Source organism: Anthonomus grandis, chromosome 11 (genome assembly GCF_022605725.1).
Source record: "Anthonomus grandis grandis chromosome 11, icAntGran1.3, whole genome shotgun sequence".
NCBI lineage: Eukaryota > Metazoa > Arthropoda > Insecta > Coleoptera > Curculionidae > Anthonomus > Anthonomus grandis.
The window spans coordinates 17,043,162-17,069,166 of record NC_065556.1 but is presented as its reverse complement, the minus strand read 5'-3'; the positions used below and the strand labels follow the sequence as shown (position 1 = coordinate 17,069,166).

The window sequence follows — 26,005 nt, the reverse complement described above, 5'->3', positions numbered from 1 at the left end:
CGGGCCTTCACATTAGACAAATTCAATTGATGGGCCCGCTTTTTCCGATTCGCCTCGTTGTAAAACGGGGTGACAGGTTTCTTTCACCAGGGCTGGCCTTAGGATTTATTTTGACGGTTCTTTCTTTAATTTGTCACTATTTTTAGGACAAAACCAATTTGAGCATTTTTTATTTCAAAACATTTTTTTTTATTATTTTCAGTGCATTTATGGATGTTACGTACATTCGGCCATTCTACCAACCTTTCATCGACGATGCTACTGGCTCCTTCAGGTAGTATGTTATTATTATTTTATTTAATAATACTTTAGCAATTCATTTTTGTATTTTTGTTCTTTAGAATCCTGACATAGTGTTAGTCCATTATCTGAATGTACCTTACCCGGATGATAACAAACTGGCAGTAATAACACCTAACCTTGCCTTATGGGCTGACAAGAAAGAATGGACTAAGGATGAATTAGTGTCGCAGCTTAAGCCGATGTTTTTTAGTGAAGATGAACCTGATCTTAACAACGAATTAGAAATATCGGTAAGTAGGCTTATGGTCGAAAAGCATTATTGACTAAATGAGCCATTTTTAGAATTTTAAACTGCAAACTGCCGAGACTGTTGAAGCTATCGTAAGCCAACTAATGGAAAAGCAAAGAGTTGCTAGGCAGGCAGCACTGGTAAGCTTTATTTATGTACTAAATTTATTTAGATTAGTATATATAATATGGTTTTAAACCATCAGTTCTAGTATTCTTGAAGTATTATACAGGATTCTACAGGAGTGCGTCGGTCGGAATTTTTTTTTCACATTTACACAACATAAATCTCAACAAGTTCATCTTTGTTAAAATGCATTTATATGCCATTTTCATTTAGAAATCTTTTGAACAAAACTTCCTTTAGAAACAAAGTTACCAAAATTCAGATAAATGAATACTTAGTTGATAATAAACACACAAAAATGGTTTTATCATCAAAAATGTCATACAAAAAATATCAAAAATTTAAAATATTTTGCTTGGTAAAAAATTTTATATCTACAGATAATTATCGTGAATATCTTAAAAACAACTAAACATAGCTAATAAATTTACATAATAAAAAATGTTCATTTATTAATTCTTTATTTAATGCATATAAAATATACAGGATGTTCCATTTAAAAAAAGCGAAAAATTAACATTTCTGATGTCGAGATGAACTTAAATGATGTAGTGATTTTTTAATTTTTTCTGTAAAAAAGATTATTGCAGTCAACCTGCATATGAAAAAGTAGCCATATTTAACGCATATACTAAGTAGCCAATTAAATAAAATTAAATAAAAAGAATGGCACGACATTAAAAGAAATGCCGCTTATATCGCTACACTTTTTTGAAGCACCCTGTATATTTCAAAATATTTTCCAGATATGTCCATTTAAAAAAAAAACAAGAAATGAAGCTTTGAAATTTGTAAAATTTAAATGATAACCTCGAACTCCCTGTATATGACAGAAAGAAGCCATTTAAACCAAAATAATCCTCCATTCTTCTATAATATGAATTTAACCTAATATTGATTTTAGTGATTTTTTAACGTTTTTTGTAAAAAAGATTATTGTAAACATTAACCTGCACATGAAAAAGTAGCTATATTTAGCGCATATACTAAGTAGCCAATTAAATAAACTTAAATAAAAAGAACAGCACGCGAATAAAAAAAATGCCCAAAAAGACTAATCAATTTGCAAAATAACCACCAATGAAAAAAAAATTTAATCTAACAGGTTTCCTCTCATGATTTTTATGATTTTCTATTTTTATTAAGTTTTTCAGTAGTAACCATAACCTACTGGCTACTTTTTTATTGAAGATTTTATTGTTGGCTAATTTGAAATTTTTCGGTCCAGACAAATAACATTAACCTTCTTCTTACCTATATATCTTATCACGTATTATAACTATCTCTTATGTCATAATTAAAAATCACTAATATATTTTGGGTTTCCATCTTTTCATTTGCGATAAAATCATATTTAACTATTTGACATTTCCCTATCCAGATTTATCACACTTACCTTTTTTCAGTAGTCTGCTTCCCAGTAATCATCAATGATAAAGCCTCAAAAATAATTTTATATAACTATACAGTTATTTTACGAAAATTAACAATTTTCTTGCTTATAGGTAAAGCAACTAGAATGTGGTTGTCCAGACTCTACATGCGCAGACGGAAAGAGCTGCTCCCATCCAATGCGAAGGATCACCTCGGCAAAAGCTGGTTCTCCTTTACCCAGCACTACCGCAAACTCTAGAAATTCCAACTCCAATTCCGAAAGCAACAATCAGGTGTGTAAACTCACATAGATTTTTATTCTATAATAATGAAGTTACTTAGAACTTATACTTGACCAAACATCAAAATTAAACACATATTCAGGTTTCTTCAACAACTGGCTCGGGATCTCTCCATCTGAATAACCACGGCACTCCAAGGGTATACTCCCGTGATCGAAGCGGTCAGCTTGCTGCTCAGAATAGCAATAATTGTTCCTCCAGCTCTGGCAATACGCCTCCGCTAGTTTTGAGTTTATCTCAAATTCAAGGCAGTGGAGGTCTTTTAATCTTAAACAGCAATAGTAACAGTACAAATCACCAAAACCTCGTCAATCCAGTTTCCGTGGCTAACTTCATGACTTGTAACACTAACCGGGGGATTGTAAAAGATCAACGAACAAGGTAGAAGCTTAGTAATTTAGCCTCATAATTGCTTATAGCTTATTGCCTTTTAGCCATCTAGTCCTTAAACAAGAAGTCATGGACACAAACAACAGCCCTTCGTGTCTACACTCTTCCAACACCACAAAACAAGATAGCAAAAACAAACAACATCGGGACAATAAGATGGAGATTAGCGAGACATTAAGACAATCACTGTTCGAGAGCAATATTTATGGTACAAATAATGTTCAGCAAACTCAACAACAGACTCAGAATCAGCAAAGTCAGTCACACCAGCAACAACAACATCAGCAACAGCAGCAACAACAGCAGTCAAGAAATAACACGTAAGTTTGTTCTATTATTAACTAGTCAGTTCTATATTCTAATCAGCTAGTGTGATAATCAAATGGTTATATCTTTCTAATTAAAATATAAACAGATTTTTATATACAGGGTGGTCCATTTACCTTGAGACATCGCAATATCTCGAAAACTAAACATGTATTCAGAAAATGTTTCATGTGAAGTTTGAATGGTTTCCAGGGGGGCATAAAATGACGTCATTGGATTGACCTTGAGTGGACGTCTTCAAGGACAAATGAAGGTCAACTTCACTTTTTTGCATAGAAACCTCTATTTTTTTAATAGTATCTGATTAAGCGTTAAAAAACAAGTAACTTTCATCGGACACTTTTTTACAAGCGACCTCTTCTTTTCAAGATAATAATTCCTGATTCTTTGACGAATTTTTTCTTTGACAATGACATTTGCCCTTGTAGGTAGTATCTGATCTATCAAAAGAAGTGAAAGTATCTTATGACAGAATTTTATTATCAACAGAATCGAAAACTTGAAAATAAAACGTACAAAGTTCAAATAAAAGAAATCAAAAAAAGAATCAAAAAAAGTCAGAAAATTATTTCAATAAATGTTCAAAGTGTTGACCTTACACTTCTATACATTTTTCGACTCGCTTTTTAAACGATCGATGAACAGAGTGCATCTGTAGAGTTATCTGTCCGCAAACCTTCGTGATTCGCAGCTTCATATTTTCGGGAGTCATTGGTGGATCGCGATATACGATCTCCTTCAAATAACCCCATAGAAAAAAATCTAAGAGCGTCAAATCAGGTGACCGTGGCGGCCAGTGGACCGCTCCACCGCGACCTATCCAACGTCCATTGGTGTCACGATCCAACACTTGGCGCGCAACGTGTGAATCATGTGCAGGATAACCATCATGCTGGTACCACATATTTGGTCTCACTCTAAAACACACATCTTCCAAAAATTCTGGTAGAATCTCCAGCAAAAAATTACGGTATTTTTCCTGTAGGACACCATCAATAAAATAAGGTCCTATGACTTTATCATTGATGATGCCACACCAGACATTCACAGACCATGGCCGCTGATGTTCTATCGCTCGAAACCACCTGGGATTTTCAACTGCCCAATATTGCATGTTATGACGATTAACTAACTAATTTTGGGTCAGACTTCCATCAAGTGGTTCACTACACGATAAAATGATGCTCGCGATGGAAGTCGCCGTTGAGGATGTCGCATATTATACAGTTCAATGGTTCTATTAATATTCCGTTCAGATTCACCATAGATAAGGACCATTTCAACTTTTTCATTTATTGTTAGGCATTCCATAGTCACTCAACAAAATAGTCAGATACTTGGTAACTAAACGAATACTGTGAACCAAAATAATCTCTCATTTACTTTATTCATCAGTATTAGTTTAGAATCGCCTGAAATACCGGGGATAAACACGTGAGATCTGTTCACTATAGAAAATGTTCGCATCATAACAACTTGCAATGATCATTGATCAACAATGCCTTGTCACAACAATATTGAAGAATTGCTGAACCAAAGCTATTCCTGTTTCTAATGTCATTGTCAAGAAAAAAATTTGTAAAAGAATCAAGAATTAATATCTTGAAAAGGAAAGGTCGCATGTAAAAAAGTGTTAGATGAAAGTTACTTATTTTTTAACGCTTAATCAGATACTATTAAAAGAAATAGAGGTTTCTATGCAAAAAAGTGAAGTTGACCTTCATTCGACCTTAATGACGTCCACTCAAGGTCAAACCAATGACGTCATTTTATGGATCCCTGGAAACCATTCAAACTTCACATGAAACATTTTCTGGATACATGTTTAGTTTTCGAGATATTGCGATGTATCAAGTGAAATGGACCACCCTGTATAATCACTTACTTTTAAACTATACAAGATCAGCAGTGTTGATCTTGGTTTAAATTCTTTGTTTCCTCAATAAATTTAATATTTCTTTATGGATTTAGAGCCTCAGTGTACATTATCAACTTCTTAGAGCAGCTTAATCAAATAAAGATTATTGATATTGATTACTATAAGCTCATGATTGTAGCTTTGGTAAAATAAAAGTTTTTAACTAAGTCCGAACTTGTGATTCCACCACATGAACAATTCATGCAAAAAGAATAAATTACTTATATTTTGTAGTTAACCACCTGTTCTTCTATATTGCTCACAATACTCATATCAAATCAATCAAATATTGTCATAAGAGATAATCTTGTCGACAAAGCTGTATGGGAAGAATGGCAATACCATACATAGGTACAAACAAAAAAAATCACATATACAATACACAAATTATACATAAGTATAAAATAGCAACTAAAATAATGCTCAAAAAAGAAAATCTCTTATAGCAAAACTTAAGTACTACATACACATTTCTGACAGGGCACAAACAAATATTCGTCAGAAAATATAAAATATATAATGTCATATGTTAAAATCTATCTAAAAAGAAGTAATTTACTTCATAATAGCCTCTTGCAACCAACAATTTTTTAACCATTTTCCTAAAGACTCTATTACTTTGCACTTCCTTAATATCAGCTGGAAGATGATTAAACATTTTTTTACCATCAAATATAAATGACCTTTTTATTAATGAGTTTGAGGGTACAGGCAGCATCACATCATTAGCCCTTCTGTTGCTATAATGGTGCCTATCTCCAACATTGAGATCTCTGTACTTTTTGTGAATTAAGCAAGCTATTTCCAGTATAAATAAAGAAGGCAACGTGTAGTGTGAGTAATAAAAAGTTCTCTACATGAATCTCTTATACCTACTTTTCAAATATATCTGATAGCCCTCTTTTGCAAGATAAAAACACTCATAAATAATTCATTGGTACACGCACCCCAAAAACATAAACCATACCTCAGATGTGACTCAATCAGTGCAAAATAGGCATTCCTGGCCATACCAAACTCTACTTTTCTTGTTATGATTTCAAGGGCATAACAATTAGACGCCCACTTGTTGCACAATAATCTGATATGACTTTCAAACTTTAATTTGTTGTCAAGACTTATTCCCAAGAACTTATTCTCATTTAAATTATTTAAATCAATGTGTCCAAGGCAAACTCTGCTCAAACTGCATTTAAAGTTCATGAAGTTTGTTTTAAGAACATTTAAAGTTAGCTTGTTGCAGTCACACTATTTTTTAATTTTGGCTAAATCCCTATTTACTGTATTATTTAGGTTTTCAACACTAACATCATGCCAAAGTACCGTTGCATCATCTGCAAATTGAATAAATATACCTTGTATATCAAGGTTTGCCATATCATTTATATATATCAGAAACAAAATGGGACCCGACACTGATCCCTGTGGGACACCATGTGAAACAGGCTACTGTTTGAGGAGGAACCACCTGAGGAAACACTTTGATACCTATCCTTCAAATACGATGCGAACCATTGTAGACCCGGCCCCCGAAAACCATAACCCTCAAGCTTCCACAGCAGTATTCCATGATCAACACAATCAAAGGCCTTGGTCAGATCACAGAACACTACCGCAGCCAGACCGCCACTTTTCAGTCCCAAAAAAAGGGACTCTAGGAATGAGAAAATAGCATCAGACGTTCCCTTACCTTCCTGGAATCCAAGTTGTTCGCTTCCAATTATATTTTTTTGGGTGAAATAGGAACATCATGCGGCTCTTTCAATAATTTTGGAAAGTGTTGACAGCAGTGCTATGGGTCTATAATTAGATGAAGACTCTGGATCACCTCCTTTTAATAATGGACTTACTTTAGCTATCTTAAGGCAATCCGGAAATGTACCTGTGGTAAAAGAGTGATTTATGGCACTAACCAATACCTCCAATGCGCAATCAGGCAAGTTAAGGAAATGCTGCACAGTTAGACCATCATAGCCTAAAGACTTTTTTTTCTTAATTTCTCTAAGGGTAGATTTAATTTTCGCAATATCAACAGGCAGGAAGAAGAATGAATCAGGCTCAGCAGGACGATCAAGATACTGCTGATAATTAGAGTCGCCCTGGATTTTATTTGTCAAGTTTCTACCAATAATATTTGCTATAATAATATTAATATTTGTTCCCAAAGATGATGAATTTCCCTGCTTCCCCCTCAACTCATTAACTATCTTCCAAGCTTCTCTTTGAAAATTGTTTGAATTACCTATTCTTTTTTTATGATTTCACTTTCTTAAGCTTTTCTAATAATTGCTCTATATATTGCCCTATAAGCAATAAAATAATTTAAAAATGCATTACTATTAATTAAAAATTTACGAATATAGTGTAGGCACCTGAGGTTTCTTGCAGAGGTTTGAATACCTTTGGTAATCCATTTCTTTCTTGATTTTTTCTTTAATAATCTAATCGGAAAGGCTTTATTAATATGTTCACACAAAATTTTATGAAAAAATGTTAATGGATCATCAGTGGTTAAAATTTACTGCCAGTCACAATAAAGCTTAACTTAGTTGCAAGAATCTACCATAATTGCCCTTACTATATATTCTGCCCTTCTTCTTACCTTTTGTTTCAGTTTTATGACATATGTTAAAGTTACCTGACACGGCTTCATGATCTGAGTGCCCTGAATTTACAATTTTACACAAAAAATTTTCGTCGTTTATATTAGAACAAACATAATCAATTTGAGTGGCGGAATGGGCAGTGATCCGGGTAGGACCCTCAAACATTACATTTAAATCGTAAGACTTTAATAGCCAAGACAGTAAATTGGTGTTATTATTTGAAAGGTCTAGTAAGTCAACGTTAAAATCACCACACAAAATTATCCTAAAACTGACATTTAAGCCACTCAATAAAACTTCTAACTTAAACAAGAAATCACCGACACTAGCACCAGGAGTTCTATATAAACATATAATGCACATGTTTGCAGTCTTGTTATGTATAATAGACAATTCAAACATCTTGTCTTCATTCAAATAGTCAAATTTACTTAATTCTACAAAATGCATTCTATCTCCTAGCCTTGAATGCATATAAATTATAGAACCCCCATGTAGCATATTTATACGACAATACCTATCCATTTTAACATAATTTTCTAAATACACTACTTCATGTTTATTTAACCAGTGCTCACAAAGTAAACTAAAGTCCGGATAGCCCAGGCCGTCCAAAAATATAAGAAGTTTATCGATCTTATTTTTTAGAGATTGGACATTGAGAAAAACTAGGGAGTAATTTGTAAGTTGACGGTGCTTTTAGGGTGCATAATAGGTAAACATCAAATAAATATGAGAGATGTTGAAGTGATTAGTTGGAAAGGTTCTTTTCTAATATGATTGATATCTTTAATAATATTAGAGTTTTAGCTTACATGATTCACTATTTCTTCATCATTTTAGACCAAACTTAAAAAAATATTTGAAAGCTTAATTGATATATCGATTTATACATACATTTTGTTTCACTTATGTAAATAAATACTAATAGATTGCTTTGGGACTGTTGACAGACGGTCAATTTTCAGATCACAACCCCAAACAGAGGTGATCATGTCTAGTGCCCCATCCACTCCTTCCAAACTAATGGATACTGGACACGACGAGGCACCTAGTGAAGAATACAAGCATCAAAACTATTGTGACGATACTGTTGTTCTTTTAGGTAAGTTGACTCATATGAAGAATTTTCTATATGAGAGCTAAATAATTACATTTTGTAGGTGCAGATTCCAGTGGCACATTGGTGAACAAAAATGGTGGTTCTTCCATAATAAACAATGGATTCTTCAATGAAACTTTGGACCTATCGCAAGAGGATATTCAAAGGACTCTTTCGGCCAATATGCCAATGTGTTCAAGTGAACTGGAGAATCATCATAATTCTCATGAAAATGAGTCGAACAACGTTAGTCATCAGCAAAGTAAAAAGCGAAGTGATCAAAATAATTTGACCAGTAAGTTTTATGATGCTTTTCAAATAAAGGTCTTAATCTATATAAGTTTTGGTATTAACACAACTTTTCCTTGGGCTGTTAAGTGCGTCTGAGGTAGTTAGCTTTTATTAGCTAATATAAGATATCTATAGCTCTTTATCATAACTATTATGTTTTATGGGGTTGTCATGTATGTAGTAAATTTATATACCGCTTTTGGGGTTTAAGAGCTGTTTTATTAACATATAATTTTCGCCAAGTAGTTTGAGGATAATGAACTTTTTTCTAACTTTAATATATTTCGATGATGTTCTGAAATGTTTGTGAACATTTCAGGAATATTTAGGGATTGATATGCGTCAGCAATTTCAATATTTATGGAACAATTTATTAAAATATTCTCTAAATCTTAATTGTTAGATGCTCTACCACATGGTCTATATTCAGGTAGATTCTCATGGCGTTCGGAACATAATTAGTATAATTGAACAGTATCATCTGAGCGGAACTTACAGTCGGAGCGATCTAGAATTTTTATCTACTGTGTACAGTATATATGTAACATGTGCTCTATATAAAATGACCCTATACCTTTTGTCGGGATCTAGAGTGAGTACTTACCAAAATGTAAGTTCTAAGTTCTTTTAGTTTCAAAAGAAATTTTATTTAAAATCTATATTATATAGATGATATAAGTGACAGTTACACTGACTGACTAAGTGACTGATACAAGTACTGTACTTGGTAAAAATACATACTCTAAAATATAGTACGTTTCGCTAGTACTACACTTTTACCAGGAAATACGTCATAAACAAGTTTTTCTCTAACTTAACTTAACTGTCTTAGTACAATATCCTTATACCTTCTTTTTCAGGTGATATAAACCCAATGGATTTCATAAACAACTGCGACGTGGTAGTCTCACCTACCCACGTAGTGGACGACGACGTCTTCGTCAATTTGGACGCCTTCGATATGCTAGGCGAGTTTCCCGACCTTGAGGGCTTAGAGTCGAGCCACGCCTCCCTTTTAGATGTTAATCCGTCCGAGGCGACCCGAAACGGCTCGCACAGCAACCACGGTGGGAAAAATCACGCAACCGCGCAGCCCGTTGCGCATCAGCAGGGTCAACAGCACAGCCAGCACAATGGTGCGCAGCATCTGGAAGGCGCGGCCAAGATAACGGATTATTCTCCAGAGTGGGCGTACCCAGAAGGCGGGGTCAAGGTGTTGGTGACAGGACCGTGGCACTCGTCAGGACCGTATACTGTTCTCTTCGATACATTCCCCGTTCCAACGACTTTAGTACAAAGCGGAGTATTAAGATGTTATTGTCCAGGTAATTCAAATTAAAATATGTTCCTGTTTGTGCTGCATGTCACAAGTGACTTGTCAAGACGCATATTGTAGACAACCAGCGAAAAGGCTGAATCTTACAACGCGAACGAGATATATTCAAGACTGTCTATACAGAATCGTTATTGGCTAGACCTAGACAGACCGACAAAAAAACTCTTCATCACCCCACAAGTCAATAAACCATTGGTAATATTCCCCAGATGGTCGGTGTTTGGGGTTTTTCCGTCGACCGTTCTTCTTGACGTCATTTTGATGGTTACAGTCGGCTTACCTGACTACTCTTTACGCCCTCGTGAAGTTTGACTTAACTAAAAAAAAAGAAAACAAAACATTAATTAAGGATACTAATTTAACGACAGCAGACGAAACATATTATTCGTCTACCGTTGATTCGTTACTAGTATCGTCATAAGTAACTTTCGTAACAAAAGGTTTCATTCGATCTGAAGGACAAATGTCCGTATAAGCAGTCCTACAGCGTTTGGAACCTGGTAATTCGTCAACTACATATCTATCGTTATCTAGCACTTTTGATATAACAAAAGGACCTTTATATCGGGGTTCAAGTTTCCTACTCGTTCCGTCATTGGAGATCTTACTAGCTTGAACCACTACATGTTGGCCAACTACGTATTTCGTAACAGGGGCATGCCTCTTATCGTAATACTCTTTTTGCATTTGTTGCCGTTTTCGAGTAACCTGAACTACCTCTTTACGCATAGCCTCAAGGTCTTGCCGTTCTTCGCATATAACCTCTGAATCCAGAAAAGAGTCGTTTACGTTTCGTGGGCGGTAACCAAAGAAAACTTCGCAAGGAGATTTCCCGGTCGTGGAATTTACCGTTGAATTAATTACCCACCTCACTTTACTCACTATATCATCCCAACGTTACTCGTCTTCTATAGAAGTGGTGAGGGCCGAGAGGATTTAGCGATTCATCCTCACCACTTGCCCATTAGATCTAGGTGTCGCTGTTGCACATTAAACGCGCCTAATGCCTAACGAATGACAAAAGCTCGTAAAACTTTTACTGGTAAACGCTGTGCCTCGGTCACAAATTAATCTTTTAGGTACACCAAACATATCAATGATAGACTCCAGAAAACGTATCACTGGTAAAGTTTTCGTATTAACTACAGCCTTAAGAAAAATAAACTTAGTAAATGCATCTATCACGACTATTAAATACGCATTTTTCTTAACACTTGTGACAAACGGTCCAAGATAGTCAATGTGGAGCGTTTCCATTGGTACACTATTTTTTTCTATAGGATTCAAACTTCCGTGTCGTTTTCCAGATGGTATTTTATTATATAGACAGCCTAGGCATGATCTTATATAATTTTTCACGTAGTTTCTCATTTCCGTGAACCAGTATCTCGTACTTATGACGCCCCATCACTTTCCTTAGAGCCATGGCGTAATCCACAAGCTCTGGGAATGTTCTTGAAATTAACAATTTCCACTCGTTCCAGGAACTAGGATACTGTTACAGTCCATTGTACCAGTTCCTTGCCATTCCAGCTAAACGGGATTGCATTTGATAAATCGTAGTTACGTCATCCTAATTATTAACACTCTTTATCTGTTCGATTTTTTCTAACCAAACAGATGCCGAAAGATTCTGATTTTCGGGATCGAATTCCGGGATACAGTCACTCCTAACTACTAAACGCCTCACTTCTGTTTTCGGTCCTTGTCGTATAAATAATTCGAGCATTCTTTCTAATCGTTCAATACGCTGGTCTACAGCAGTTCCAGCCGTAGAAGAGCTAGCCTGTGAAGAACTAGACTGAGAAGTACTTGTCCCACATTCCACAGCCGGTATGGGAGGAGTATTGCGGTCAGCAATAGCACACATAATCATGCTTTCAGCAATTGGTGCCCGATTCTCTTTTTCAGATGGTTCGTTGGGCTTACTTTTCTTTTACTTGCCCTCGTGAAAAGGCTTAGAGGACCGTTTTTGGCTTTCTCTGAATCTCTCAGGAGAAGAATCAGAATCACTGGAGGACGTGCCACTCGAACTAGAGCTATCACGTTGCTGACGCTTTTTGATGATCCATTTTGTTAAATTACAATGAACTCATATACTATATGTACACCTAATAACCGATGTTCACCCCGCACCTGAATTGTAAACAACCAGCGAAAAGGCTGAATCATACAAGACACAAGTTTATGCGAACGAGATATATTCAAAACTGTCTATACAGAATCGTTTTTCACTAGACCTAAACAGACCGACAAAAAACTCTTATCACCCCACAAGGCAATAAACCATTGGTAATATTCCCCAGATGGTCGGTGTTTGGGGTTTTTTCGTCGACCGTTCTTCTAGACGTCTTTTTGATGGTTACATTATGATTTAAAAAGTACTAGCTAAGTACCTCTTAACCCACATCACCCAGAATTTGCAAGAGAATGTGATGTGCCACAGTGTCAAAGGCTCTTGCGAGAGCAATAAAACTGCCAAAGGTCTTATAGTCTGTATTAAAATTATTTAATATTCTCCCTGTTGATCGTTGAATTGCATCCTTAGTACTCATTTTACTTCGAAAATCAAATTGACAATCTGACAATACTTTATTCTTTTCCAAATGTATTTCTAATTTAATATGAATGCACTTTTCAAGTAATTTATTCAGGATACTTGTTATGGCAATGGGTCGATAGTTTTCAGCGCACTGGTTATTACCAGACTTAAATATTATTAAAGTTATTATGAGTTTTTAAGAATATATGGGTAAATGCCTGTTTTTAGTACTAGATTTCGAATTAGATTTAGAATTGTAAGGGCGAAATTCGGCTAGTGACAGGTCTTTTAACCGGTCACTGGCACTTAAGAAGCCATCTCCCCGTCATACCCGTCAAAACACCAGCATTCCACCTGCCAAACAATGTCATTCACCTTCTATTTACATTGTTTGACAGGTGGAATGCTGGTGTTTTGACGGGTGACCATTCTAATATATCGTTGCACTGGACTTTACCGAGTGACTTTAAGTCCTTCAGACCAGAGAGCCTTATCGGTTTCTCTAAGGCCGTTGGGCTCTGGTAACCCCGGGTCCATTAGGAGACCTATATGCATAACTGCCTTGGCAGCCCACTGTTTCGACAATTGAAGACAATTCAAGGGCTTCATTAAGGCTATATGATTGTTTTTAATTATCAATCCAGAAATACCATAGTTTGCACATGAAGCCTTGCTTTTATGCGAATTAATTTGCATTATCAACTTATTTATCGTAACTTCTGAGAAATTCGCTATATTACAAGAATTAGTGTACTCTTTTGATGCTTCTTCGGAAAATTTCGAGATATTTTATCTTTTTTAGTTACTTCATTACCATTTTCAATTTTAGGGTTTATAATTACATTTTTATTTATAATGTCGTTGGCTGCTACCCTGATGTCTTCTGATATGTTTTTGTATAATTTATGTTTGTATTTAATTTGCTTTAAAAAAATAAATATTTAGCTTTTAATTGATTTAGTGTGGACATTTCTGTAGAATCTGTACTGTGTGTCTGAATCAGAGCCTTCCTCCTCAGTTTGTCAGGATTTTTAATCTTATTACTCGTCCCAAAAGTAATTTATACTTTTTTTCACGAAAATATTTTATAGTTTTAAAGGTGGTACAATTTTTGATTATAGTTGTCACGGTTTTGGTAAAATTTTAGCCAATATTTGGGTCATTACATTGCAATATATTGCTCCAATCAAAATATATTATTTCTTAAAATTCAATTTATTCAAATTTTTTGAAAGAAACGCTATGCTCCGTAGTATTAGAAAATGGTCGTTCAAAACTACTAGTTATAGTTTAAGAACTGACAATTAGGTATATTTTTGGGAGTAGTTTTTAAAAATACGTTGTCTATGCAGGTTTTTGCATTTCCTCTACACAAGTAAAACCATTTATTTGACTAATGTATCCCATAAATAAAATAGCTGAGATATTCTGTAGAGCATTGAGTTACTTTATTCTCTATAATATCAATATTCATATTCCCATAAAAAAACCTCGACAGGACAACTTCAAAAGGTTAATTCAAATGAAAGCATAATATTATTGATAAATTCTATTTTGTTTAGGCTATGAAAGTTATATAATGCAATTAGGCCTATTTTTACCTAATTTTTAATTAGGGTTACTCTTAAAAATTTAGAGAAATTTACAGTTTTAATTTTGGCCTTAAGTAATAGTGAGATTTTAACATACACTATAACGCAATCACATTTGTTTATTTGGCTTTCATCATAAAAAACTTCAAAGGGATCAATCTGGTACTATAATATCAAATTTTTTATCAGTTGACCGAAGGCATGCGACCAGATCATCATAATGGGCATGAGTGCTTGAAATGTTAAAATATATTAAATTAAGGCGGTTAGAATTAGTTGGACTATTTCTAGGCACAATATGATTGCATCTCTTAGTTTCAATAACTTAATAATCATCAACAAGATCATCAAGATCCCGGTTTTTTAATTCTTCATAGAAATACTTATTTAAAAAAAAACAATTTAATAACTATTATCTAATATTAAATAACAAAAAAATAACTAAACTGACACAATGCAAAATATATTTAATTCGATCCATAACTTGAATTTTTATGATATTAGAGGTTTATTAATTTCGCGTAACATTTTTCCACCCCAACACAACACAAAACTTAAACCCTTTATTTTTCGGTTTTTTTTTGCTTCGAGAAAGGAATTTCGAACTTCCTGCCTCGAAGGTCTTCGTTAATGAAAATGTTATAGGGTTTCCCGGCATTTTCGCAATCTGCAGTTTTTAAAAAGCATGCTGTTTTTCTTTTTTCTTATATTTCATTCTTTTGGTATTTTCTTCCGGTTTCAAACATAAGATCAGTTTCTCAAAAACTTTCCTGAGACTATCCTTAATCGTTAGGTCATAAACTTTAGCCCCATAACTATAACATTTTTGCTTCTTTTTTGGAGCCCTTCTTTCTTAAGATGGATTTCGCAAAGATGTGATCTAGATTTTTTTATATTTTTTTTCACTCTATATTTTACGGTTTTATTTTCCTCTTTTAGTGCCTTATTTTCTGTTGTAATTTGTTTAACTTTCCTGTTTAAATTTTCTAGATACTGCATTTCAGATAAATTAAGAGACTCTGCAAGTTCATCGAATTTCTTAATACTCAAAGCATCTTTTATAGAAGGATTTCTTAACGCCACTATTTGCCTGATATTAGCTGCTCTATTATGCCTTGACTCATCATTAAAGCTCTTGTCAGTTAGATCTTCGTGATCTGAGCTTATATTATAGACACAATTTTCCCCACAATGTAATTCTATGTAAAGACGCCGCTACCGAGCATTGGCAAAATTTCGCTGAAAATGTACTAAATATTTGCATACATTTTTGTCTAAATTATGAACGTAATTAGTTTCATTAATTAAACAATTTATGATAGTAGTTTACATCACACAGCTGATAGCTTTGACCATTATTGCAAGAAAGACTGTGAGGTAATAAATCATAAGGAATATTTTTATGATTTCAAAAATGGTGATTTTTTCAAATAATAATTATTTGGCCAGCCATTTGTGACTTTTTCTTGAATCAATATACAACTAATGACCTGGTAACTTTATTTTATGATATAATGTACTCTACTTCTAAAGAAATATAAACCTTTCTTTTTTCCATCTTACATAGGAACTTTAATTCGACTTTTAGATATATCATACTGTTTACTTATTTTATTTATTTGTCAACTATTTAGCTCGTTTTATTATAAAATTATTCCAAATATTTATAATTGTTAATGTATAGTAAGAATTGTCATTAATTTCATACTCGGTATATCAGCTGGCCTCTGATAAACTGACCACAATTTTTTAGTAGCTGATGTTTTTTTCGCTTTTAATTTTTAATAGACAATTAAAAATAAAACTTGAAACATAAATAAAAATTTATAATAAAAAGAAAATTAAAATTAGTGGGCTACAAGTGGATTATGATCTTTTTATATCTGTGAGATACCAATTAAAAGTTTTAAGAGGTGCTTGTTATAAACAGTAAAATAAAATAGAAAACAAGATTCTGCGGATCCAAAGTTTTTTGGTCATTTATGCAAAGTGAGGAAGGTACATTTAATATTTACTTCTAAAATGACCTTTGCACATAAAATGAACAAGGTTAGCTTGGATATTAAAGACGCAACAAATATGTTTTCTGAGTGCTTTTCGTAAGCATACTCAGATAAGGAGCTCAATATTCTGCCTTTTTTTTATTTTGAAATTTAAAATGGTTTGAGTACTGTATCTTTGTCGACTGCAAAAGTATATAATGTTATTGCTTATTCTCAGAACAGGATGTTGTTTGGAGCAGATGGAATTCCATAATTTTTTGTATACATTTGTCGTGTACAATTACAAAACCAATATGGATTATTATAGCGTTTTTCCTGTACGTAAGTGTGAATTCAAACAATCGAAAATAGTCGATTGTTTGAGTGTGTGTTAGTGTGTAAATTGATTTACACACTTACACACGATGAATAAATAACACGATTTTTTTCGACTACTAAAAATATTTATGTTCACTGTATTTATTTACTACTATTTATGTCTGATTTAGATTTCGCGCCAGCATTTTGAACCTTACGGTACTAAACTGCGCAGTAAAGTTTATGCGGCTTCTTATATACTCGGCTGTGCTGGCTAATGCTGTTTCGGAAGATTCTCGCTAACCTACGAGACGTCGTATGGTGTGCGACTTGATCGGAATGACGGAGAATCAGCTCGTTTCTTGATGTTTACAATACCGTTACATTATTTTTAATTCATCTCTTAGTTCAGGTTACTTCCCTATACTCTAGAAACTTACTTAAAACCTATTTTGAAATCTGGTAATAGAAGTGATATGACTAACTATCGCGCTGTATTTAACGAATCAGAATTACCAAAATTACGAGGTTGTCTTGTTAGTAAGAGATTAAGCTGGAGTTTAAGAACTATTTTTATTCTGGAACAATTTGGATTTATGAAAGGTAGATCCGCTGACGGCAATTTGATTTTGTATAATATTCACATATGCAAATATGCAATAGTTTATAGGGGGAACCCAGGTTGACTGTATCTATACTGATTTCTCTAAAGCTTTTGATCGGGTCAATTGTGGAACCCTTATAGGAAAACTGAAGGTTTTAGGTATTGTGCATCCGGTTCTTCAGTGGATATCTGAGTTTGTTGGAGTGAGAACTCAAATGGTCAATTTCACAGGCTCATTATTTGATAAAATATGTATGCCATCAGGGGTAGCACAACGTTCCAATTGTGGCTCTGTTTTGTTTTGCTAGTGGTCTGTTGTTTGCGGAGGATGTCAAAACTTTTTAAAGGTATTGAGTCTTTCAGTGGTGCTGCTCTTCTATAAGAGGATCTTCACTAATAAGTAAATGCCATCAAGAAACTTTTTTTTACTTAATAATATTACTAATCTTCCAATGGGCTCTAAAAGAGAAAGATTAAGTATTGACTTATCTATGCTTACTTGGAGAATGCTTTATTGCTCCCTTGTTAGACCAAATATGGAAGATCGGCCAGTTGTTTGCTCCCCAGCTGTTACATTGACCAGCTCAAAAAAGTCCAGAAGACAGATTTTTGGGAATTGCTGCATTTAGAAGTATCACAGGTACGAATACAACGAATGCAAAAATCAGTGTGTGAGGCATAGTCTAAATTTGGCTACACTAAAGTCAAGAAGAATTCTACTCGATGTATCTTTTCTACATAAAGTAACAAATGCTTCTATAGACTGTCCTCAGCTATTTAGAATTTTTTCTTGAAATATCAGACAGTCTGTAACTATTGTAATACCATATCACTACACTAAGGCATGAACCAACCAACTACACCATGTTTGACTCTAACACTTTTCAGCGAAAACTAAAACAAATTTGGTATATTGTTCTTTTTTCAATCATGGTCTTTTATTAGTTATTTACGTTAAATGATGTACTTATGGCTTACGTGATATTTATTTATGGGATGTCTCCATTCTAACAAAATTACAAAATAAATTATATCCTAACAAATATATTAATAAGATATGATGATATAGATATAAGATAAACTTAATCTATTAAATATCCACATTTTCGATAAATCATCAATATATCTATCTAAATGTATATTAATCTGTAGCAGCCCAAGATATACAAATAAGATAAAACATCCAGAAAAATTTAAGCACGATCTAACCTTGGCCAAAAAAAAATGAATACAACAATATATAGTTTATAGTTTTCCCCAGTTGAGTAAAAAAAATATAAAACAACTAAAAACATACCGTTAAAATAATCAAAATAAGAAAAGTAAAAGCAATTAAATTTATTTCATACTTATCACATACAAGTACTCAACGAGTAAACTCACACAGACACCTTTTAAGTTTTGAAGGCTTTAAACCACTAAGTCAAAAGCCTGATTAAATCTATTTTCCAGCATGTGGAGTCGATTAATTGGAAAAAATTTACCATAGTTTGTATGGTGACATTCAACCAGAAAAAGGGACGTCTCTCTAAGGACTCTGGTATTGCAATTAATGTTTATCCGCGATAACAATTCAGGGCAATCAATAGCATTATTAATCAACTTGTGAAGAAATATCACATTACACCTAGTTCGATAGTCCTCAAGAGAAGTCATATTTAGCCTTGACTTAAGTTCCAATAAAGACTCATCCCGTACATTTAATCGCCAGGCACAAGTCCTGAGAAATTTATTTTGGGCCTTATCAAGACTGTAAATATGGTTAGCATAATAAGGGGACCAGACTATGGAAGAATAATATATGACACTACGAATAAGTGTAAGATATAAAACTCTGAAGGCAGCTACTGAAAAGTCTTAAGTATTTCTAGTTATAAAACCAAGAGTACGAAGGGCTTTACTAGACAAACTATCTATATGGGGTATGAAAGTCAGGGAACTGTCAAACAACACCCCCAAATTTTTAATTAGCGATAATCTTGAAAGTATATTACCATTTATGTGGTAGTCAAATGGGACAACTTTTCTAGATTTAGTAAAAGAAATTATAGAACACTTATTCTTATTAAGATGTAAGCCATTAGAGACAGACCAATTATATAGAGAATCTATGTCTGATTGTATCATCAGGCAATCAGACAAGTTTAGAACTTGTAAAAATAGCTTCAGGTCGTCTGCAAATAATAGGAATTGGCAAAATTTGATAATACTAAAAATATCGTTAATAAATAAATTTAAGAGTAGAGGACCCAAGTGTGACCCCTGAGGCACCCCTGAAGTGACCAAAATAGGAACTGAAAGTGAACCCCTTACATTAACAAATTGTATCCTTTTATGTAGGTAACTATTTAGCCAAGGAAGAAACCACTTAGGGAAACCATAGCATCTTAATTTAAAAATGAGCAATGAGTGAATGACTATGTCAAAGGCCTTCGAGAGATCAGTATAGATGGATTCAACCTGATGAGCCTTTTCGAAAGCCCTGACAATGAAGTCATGATATAATACAAGGTTTGTAGAAGTAGATTTACCCTGCCAAAACCCATGTTGCTCGTTGATCAAGAGACCTCTACAATGCCAAGTAAGATATTTGTTCAGGATAAGCTCAAAAAGCTTAGGGACAGCAGATAACATAACAATGGGCTTGTAATTTTTTATATCATCCCTGTCACTATTTTTGAATACAGGAGTTATAAAGCTGTCACTCCATTTCTCAGGGAAAGTTTGTCATTTTAAAGACAAATTAAATAATGTACACAAAGGTCTAGACAAACTATAAACACATCTTTTTAAGAAATAGGTAGGAACATTATCAGGACCATAGCTCAGTTTGTCCTTAAGACCAAATATAGATTTAAAAACCTCAGGCAGAGTGAACTGGATAAAAGGCATGTCGACAGAATATGCTACTGGAAAATTAAAGTTAGTCAACCCACCTCAACCTCATCAGAGTGATAAACGCTAGAAAAATAGGTAGAAAATAAGTTTGCAATATCCTCATCCGAATCTGCTGAAATACCATTTAAATGCATAGCATTTGGAATACCGTGACTTTTATTAAAGGAGTTAATATGATTCCAAAATTGTGTGGTGTCAGATTGAATTGACTCATTTAAGGTAGCAATGTAAAATCTATAGCATTTCTCAGTATGAACTTTACATTGAGTACGTAGATTAGCAAACAGGATATAATCTTTAGCTAAGTTAGTACTTTTGAATTTAGCATGAGCAGTCTTTTTTGATAAAATAATATTCCTTAATTCTAGAGAAAACCAACTAGGAAACTTGGAAGGTTTATATATTTTTTGGGGTACATAGAGTGAGACTGCAGATAAAACTACTTCATAAAAGTAATTCACTGAATTATCGATGTCTGAATCATCAAAAATACTAATCTAGTCCACTGAAGATATGATATGATATGAAATGAAGTTTTTGTATTGAGTGATGTGGAGTGTAATACTTTTCACTAAACTTAGATTTAACGCGTTATAGATTTTTATAATTAAAATGTAAATAGATTCATTGATAAATAAATAAATAATTGGCGTATATTTGCTTAGAACAGTATAACAAATAATTTTCTTAAAATTTAGAGGATTTAAAATTAATCTAGTTCAAGTTAATTAATTTACTTTCCTACTGTCATGCACTGTCATTCCATTCTTAGTCAAAGACTACCTTCAAGGTTATTTATACGTGATATTAACCCAGTAGCTGCTAGAACCCCATCAATTCTCTATTGCAACCCGAAAACCCTGCCAGCATGTGCAAAATCCTAATGAAGAATCCCAAAAAGGACTTCACACTACTGGATACACAGCTATATAATACCATTACACAAACCTGCCTGTGGATATTAATTCTGGATAATTACGATATTCCAGTTTTGCCAGAGACAAATCGTGTGTTTAACTTTTGGTATATTCAGATTCAAAGATTCAACATGCCCACACCCTTTGTGCATTCATCCACCTAAACTTTCGTAGTTTTTTTGCATATAAGAGAAATCTAGTATATATCATCTGCGTAAAGAATAACTTCACTTCCACCCATATATTATTATTAACTTTTAATTAATAACGATATACCGCGATGCCTTAGGGTTGGAATTGCCAAATTAAAAGCATACTTGCTGCACCTTAGAATCCAATAGATTTTGACGCAAATACAGGGTGTCATTGAAATGGTGTAAAAAAATTCGGGGGGTGATAGTACTCCTAAAAATTTTAAAAAAAGTTCCTATAACTATAGGGCGGAAAATGCATATTAAGGGAGTTAGGGGCACTGAAAGGGTAAATTTAAGAAACGGTTTTTTGAAATTGTAGGCGTAAAAAACGAGATAAAATTTCGAAAAAAAATCCTCTGCTATAAATTTTGACCCAAAATCAAATGGTAATACTGAAAAATAATTTGGAAAATCGGAAAAGGTAGTTTTTGCAAGGGTAGGGGGTTAATTCGTGAATAACTTTTTTTAGGTTATTTTTTTCGCAACGTGGCTTCATTTTTTAAAAACTACATACTTTTTCCTACAAAAAAGGTACTCTTGTTGCACATCGCCCAGAACGATGGTTTTCGAGAAAATTGAAGGCAAAAAGTTTGCTCTGATGGGCTGCTAACTGGTTAAACAACATAAACTTATGAAAGTTATGGGGTTTCAAAAGTAAACAAGTAGTTATTAAATAATTAATTGAAAAATCTAAATTTCATGATTTTTAAAACATCGTATTGCTTTAAAAAAACGAAATAAACCAATTACCAAAATTCCTTATTAAATGCATACTTATTTGATTCATTAGCTTTTTTGGTAAATATTTTATGCACGGATGAAGCTGGGTTTACAAGAAATGGAATTTTCAATTACCATAATACACATCACTGGTCCGATGAGAACCCTCATGCTGTTGTGGAAAGTCGACACCAAATTCGATTCTCAGTTAATGTTTGGGCGGGAATTCTTGGCGATAGACTTATTGGACCATTTTTTCTACCCCCGAGGTTAATTTGACACCTTTTGAAAAGTCGCTTGTTCTTTATAATAATAAACATTTTAGGCTAAATGGTCAAAGTTACCTTAATTTTCTAATACATGATCTACCAGCACTTTTGGAGGAAGTTCCCATGGCACAGAGGCAGATCACGTATTTTATGCATGATGGTGCACCAGCTCATTTTCCGCTAGCGGTGAGGAATCATTTAAACCAAGTTTTTAAGAGGCGTTGGATAGGACGTGGTGGTCCACAAGCTTGGCCAGCAAGATCACCAGATCTTAATCCATTAGATTTCTACTTCTGGGGCCACTTGAAAACTTTGGTTTACTCAGTGCCGATTAATACTGAAGAGCAACTACGTCAACGCATTATCGACTGTTCCAATCAAATTCGTACAACCCCAGGGATATTCCACAGGGTACGCAGATCATGGAGAAGAAGAGCAGATGTCTGCATTGAAATGAATGGTGGTCACTTTGAACATTTACTATGAATGAATTAAGAAATGCATTATTTTAATAAGGAATTTTGGTAATTGGTTTATTTCGTTTTTTAAAGCAATAAGATGTTTTAAAAATCATAAAATTTAGATTTTTCAATTAATTATTTAATAACTACGTGTTTACTTTTGAAACCACATAACTTTCATAGGTTTATGTTGTTTAACCAGTTAGCAACCCATCAGAGCAAACTTTTTGCCTTCAATTTTCTCGAAAACCATCGTTCTGGGCGATGTGCAACAAGAGTACCTTTTTTGTAGGAAAAAGTATGTAGTTTTTAAAAAATGAACCCACGTTGCGAAAAAAATAACCTAAAAAAAGTTATTCACGAATTAACCCCCTACCCTTGCAAAAACTACCCTTTCCGATTTTCCAAATTATTTTTCAGTATCACCATTTGATTTTGGGTCAAAATTTATGGCAGAGGATTTTTTTTTCGAAATTTTATCTCGTTTTTTAAGCCTACAATTTCAAAAAACCGTTTTTTAAATTTACCCTTTCAGTGCCCCTAACTCCCTTAATATGCATTTTCCGCCCTATAGTTATAGGAACTTTTTTTAAAATTTTTAGGAGTACTATCACACCGCAACAATTTTTTTACACCATTTCAATGACACCCTGTATATTGCATAACTGGATTGATTCCTAATACTGTAAAAATACTCTTAATTCAGCTTTAAAATCACCCTAACTGACCACTAATGCTTTGTTAGCTCACGAAGCTGGCTTAGCAACCCTCCAAGTGGCTTGTGATGGCTACGTGATCTCCAACTCTGTGATATTCGAATACAAACTACCCCCGAAGGAAGAACAGGTGGCTGCCCCTGAGCCTAAAGTCGAAAGATCCAATGATAACTTGCTTAAATTCACCTTGCTACAGCGGTTAGAAGCTATGGACGATCGGTTACAAATAAAACAGGAACCCAGTGATAACGATGTGGTAAGCATAAGAAATACATGAAATTTTGTTGAAAGATACTAAATTTATTCGTTTACACATAGGTTGAAGATACAGCTCTGTTTACACAACCCAACTTCGAAGATCGGCTGGTTAACTTTTGCCAAAACATGACGTCGCGGATCTGGAAGTTCGGTGAAGAATTAAGTGTGGCGTGGTTCGCTAGTCATCGAGGAATGACGTTGTTGCATCTCGCTGCCTCTCTTGGGTACTCCCGATTGGTATGTGCCATGTTACACTGGCGAGCAGAAAATTCTTCTTTGCTCCTAGAAACTGAAGTTGATGCCCTCAGTCAAGATGAATTTGGTTACACTCCTTTGGTAAGTATTATTTAACACTAGTAATGGTTAAAACAAAAATCCTTGCCAGATGTGGGCATGTGAAAGAGGCCATACAGAAACAGCTGTGATGCTTTATAAATGGAATCATACTGCTATGAACATCAAAAATAAGCATCACCAGACAGCACTAGAGTGTGCAAAGTCGAATAATCAAGGAGAGCTGGTTGAAGAGCTTGAAAAACTGGAAGTTCGCAGGGATAAAGCAAACATGATGCTACATTCGGGCCAGTCTTCTGTTGATAACGTTTCTCCCACCGTTATTAGCCCTGCTAGCAGTATTGGGTCGTTGGCTTCAATTGCTTCCACTAGTAAAAGCCATGACGGGGTTTTCTTGAGGCCTGGGGCTATTACAAGGTTGGTTTTGATGCTACTTATAATAACAGAGTCCTAGTTAACTTTTACTTTTAGAAATGACTGTACCAAGTCAAAATTTCTTAGCATTGACTTGGATTGCGAGAATAACAACAAATATTTAACCTCCTCCCCTAGTCCATTGTTATCTGATTTATCGTCGAGCACTAGAGGAAGCAATGGTCAAAAGCTAATTAAGCGGCCCTCTATCGATAGTGGTATTCATATGAGCTGTGGCAACAGTATAACTTTGGAAAATACAAGACCAAAGAGTTCAAAGGTTTATTCCAGGGAAAGTGTGAGGTTGTCCAAGTGAGTAATGAAAAAAATTTTGCTTCTTGTTATTACATTGAAATATTTACAGAATTGATAGAAGTATGTCTCTGCCCCTTCAGTCTTCCTTATCCACCAGAGACAACTCTTTTGAGTCGGATATTTTGGAATCTTCCGGACGTAAAATGGATTTTGCTCTATGTAAGTATTATATAAATAAATTCATTTTATAAAGTAAAAATAGGTTATTTGTTAAGGGTAAGTAGAACGCTAAAAACTCTTAGGTATTATTTCTTGCATGCCGACACAGTTTGGTCAAACTGACACACCAAACTGCTATATTGACTCTTCTATATTTTGCTTTTATCGCTATTTTGTTTAAAAAATCTTACGAAAAGCGTAGGTATTAATTAATATTGTAGTAATAAGGCTTTATTTAATTTTTTTTTAAGTTAGGTTGGTTTAATAATCGATGAAAGTAATTCTTATTACAATAATACAGACTGTACACATTGTCTCATGGACGTCTTATTCAAATTTATCTATTGTAACGTTTAATGATATTTTTGTATTTTTGTATGCCTTATTGTAACTATAGTGATGGTAACACAAATTGAGTTTTTAGATAAAGTGATTTAGTAGTATACGCTTTTAAAGCGTTACGAGTACCGCGGTGTCACGGTGGTAGCACGCAACATCTTCAATCAGTTGCGTTGCAAATGTTATTTTTTACATACAAATTGCTACTCTTTTTTTGATAATTTGAAACTTAAAAGAAAACACATATTCGATTGGTTTCTACGAAAGTGTATTAAAAAATCTGTGATCAGTTGTCAGAAATTAATATTGAAAATGCAACATATGTCGTAGGTTGCGAAAAAATTAAAACATATCCAACTTCTAAAACTCTCATTGGATTTTATTAAAAAAAAACGTTGTAAGTGTCTAGAATAAATATATTAATTGATCTATAGAAGTTTTAAATCTCTATAAAGAACCCTACGAAATAAATATCTCGTTGGCCAGCGACATATGCTACGTTCTGAGTTTGGTTAAGAAACACTAGCAACCGAACGAATGGTATTTTTTAAATATGAGATAAATGTCGAGATAAATATCGATTCAGAAAGACTTAATGATCGACTCAATAGACTGTGCATTTTATAACTTGCGCTATGGTACCCAATATAAATATTTCATTTCTTCTCAATAGGCGAATTTGCACACTAAGAATTACCTGCTCCAAGAA

The 26,005-nt window shown here is 34.0% G+C and overlaps 1 protein-coding gene across 9 annotated transcripts in view; it reads left to right on the top strand.

Moving 5' to 3' along the window:
* Positions 1-26,005, top strand: part of LOC126742310 (calmodulin-binding transcription activator 2) — a 999,827-nt gene that overhangs the window by 936,428 nt on the left and 37,394 nt on the right. For 7 of the 9 annotated variants that reach the window (XM_050448953.1, XM_050448954.1, XM_050448951.1 and 4 more), the window contains 14 exons: positions 203-277; positions 342-533; positions 586-672; positions 2,164-2,325; positions 2,417-2,715; positions 2,769-3,044; positions 8,529-8,680; positions 8,739-8,972; positions 9,829-10,293; positions 23,547-23,773; positions 23,836-24,111; positions 24,161-24,486; positions 24,541-24,795; positions 24,848-24,957. In XM_050448953.1, the coding sequence (XP_050304910.1) occupies positions 203-277; positions 342-533; positions 586-672; positions 2,164-2,325; positions 2,417-2,715; positions 2,769-3,044; positions 8,529-8,680; positions 8,739-8,972; positions 9,829-10,293; positions 23,547-23,773; positions 23,836-24,111; positions 24,161-24,486; positions 24,541-24,795; positions 24,848-24,957 (3,136 nt within the window). The remainder of the gene's footprint in view (positions 1-202; positions 278-341; positions 534-585; positions 673-2,163; positions 2,326-2,416; positions 2,716-2,768; positions 3,045-8,528; positions 8,681-8,738; positions 8,973-9,828; positions 10,294-23,546; positions 23,774-23,835; positions 24,112-24,160; positions 24,487-24,540; positions 24,796-24,847; positions 24,958-26,005) is intronic. The other 2 variants (XM_050448959.1, XM_050448952.1) reach the window with 1 other exon arrangement.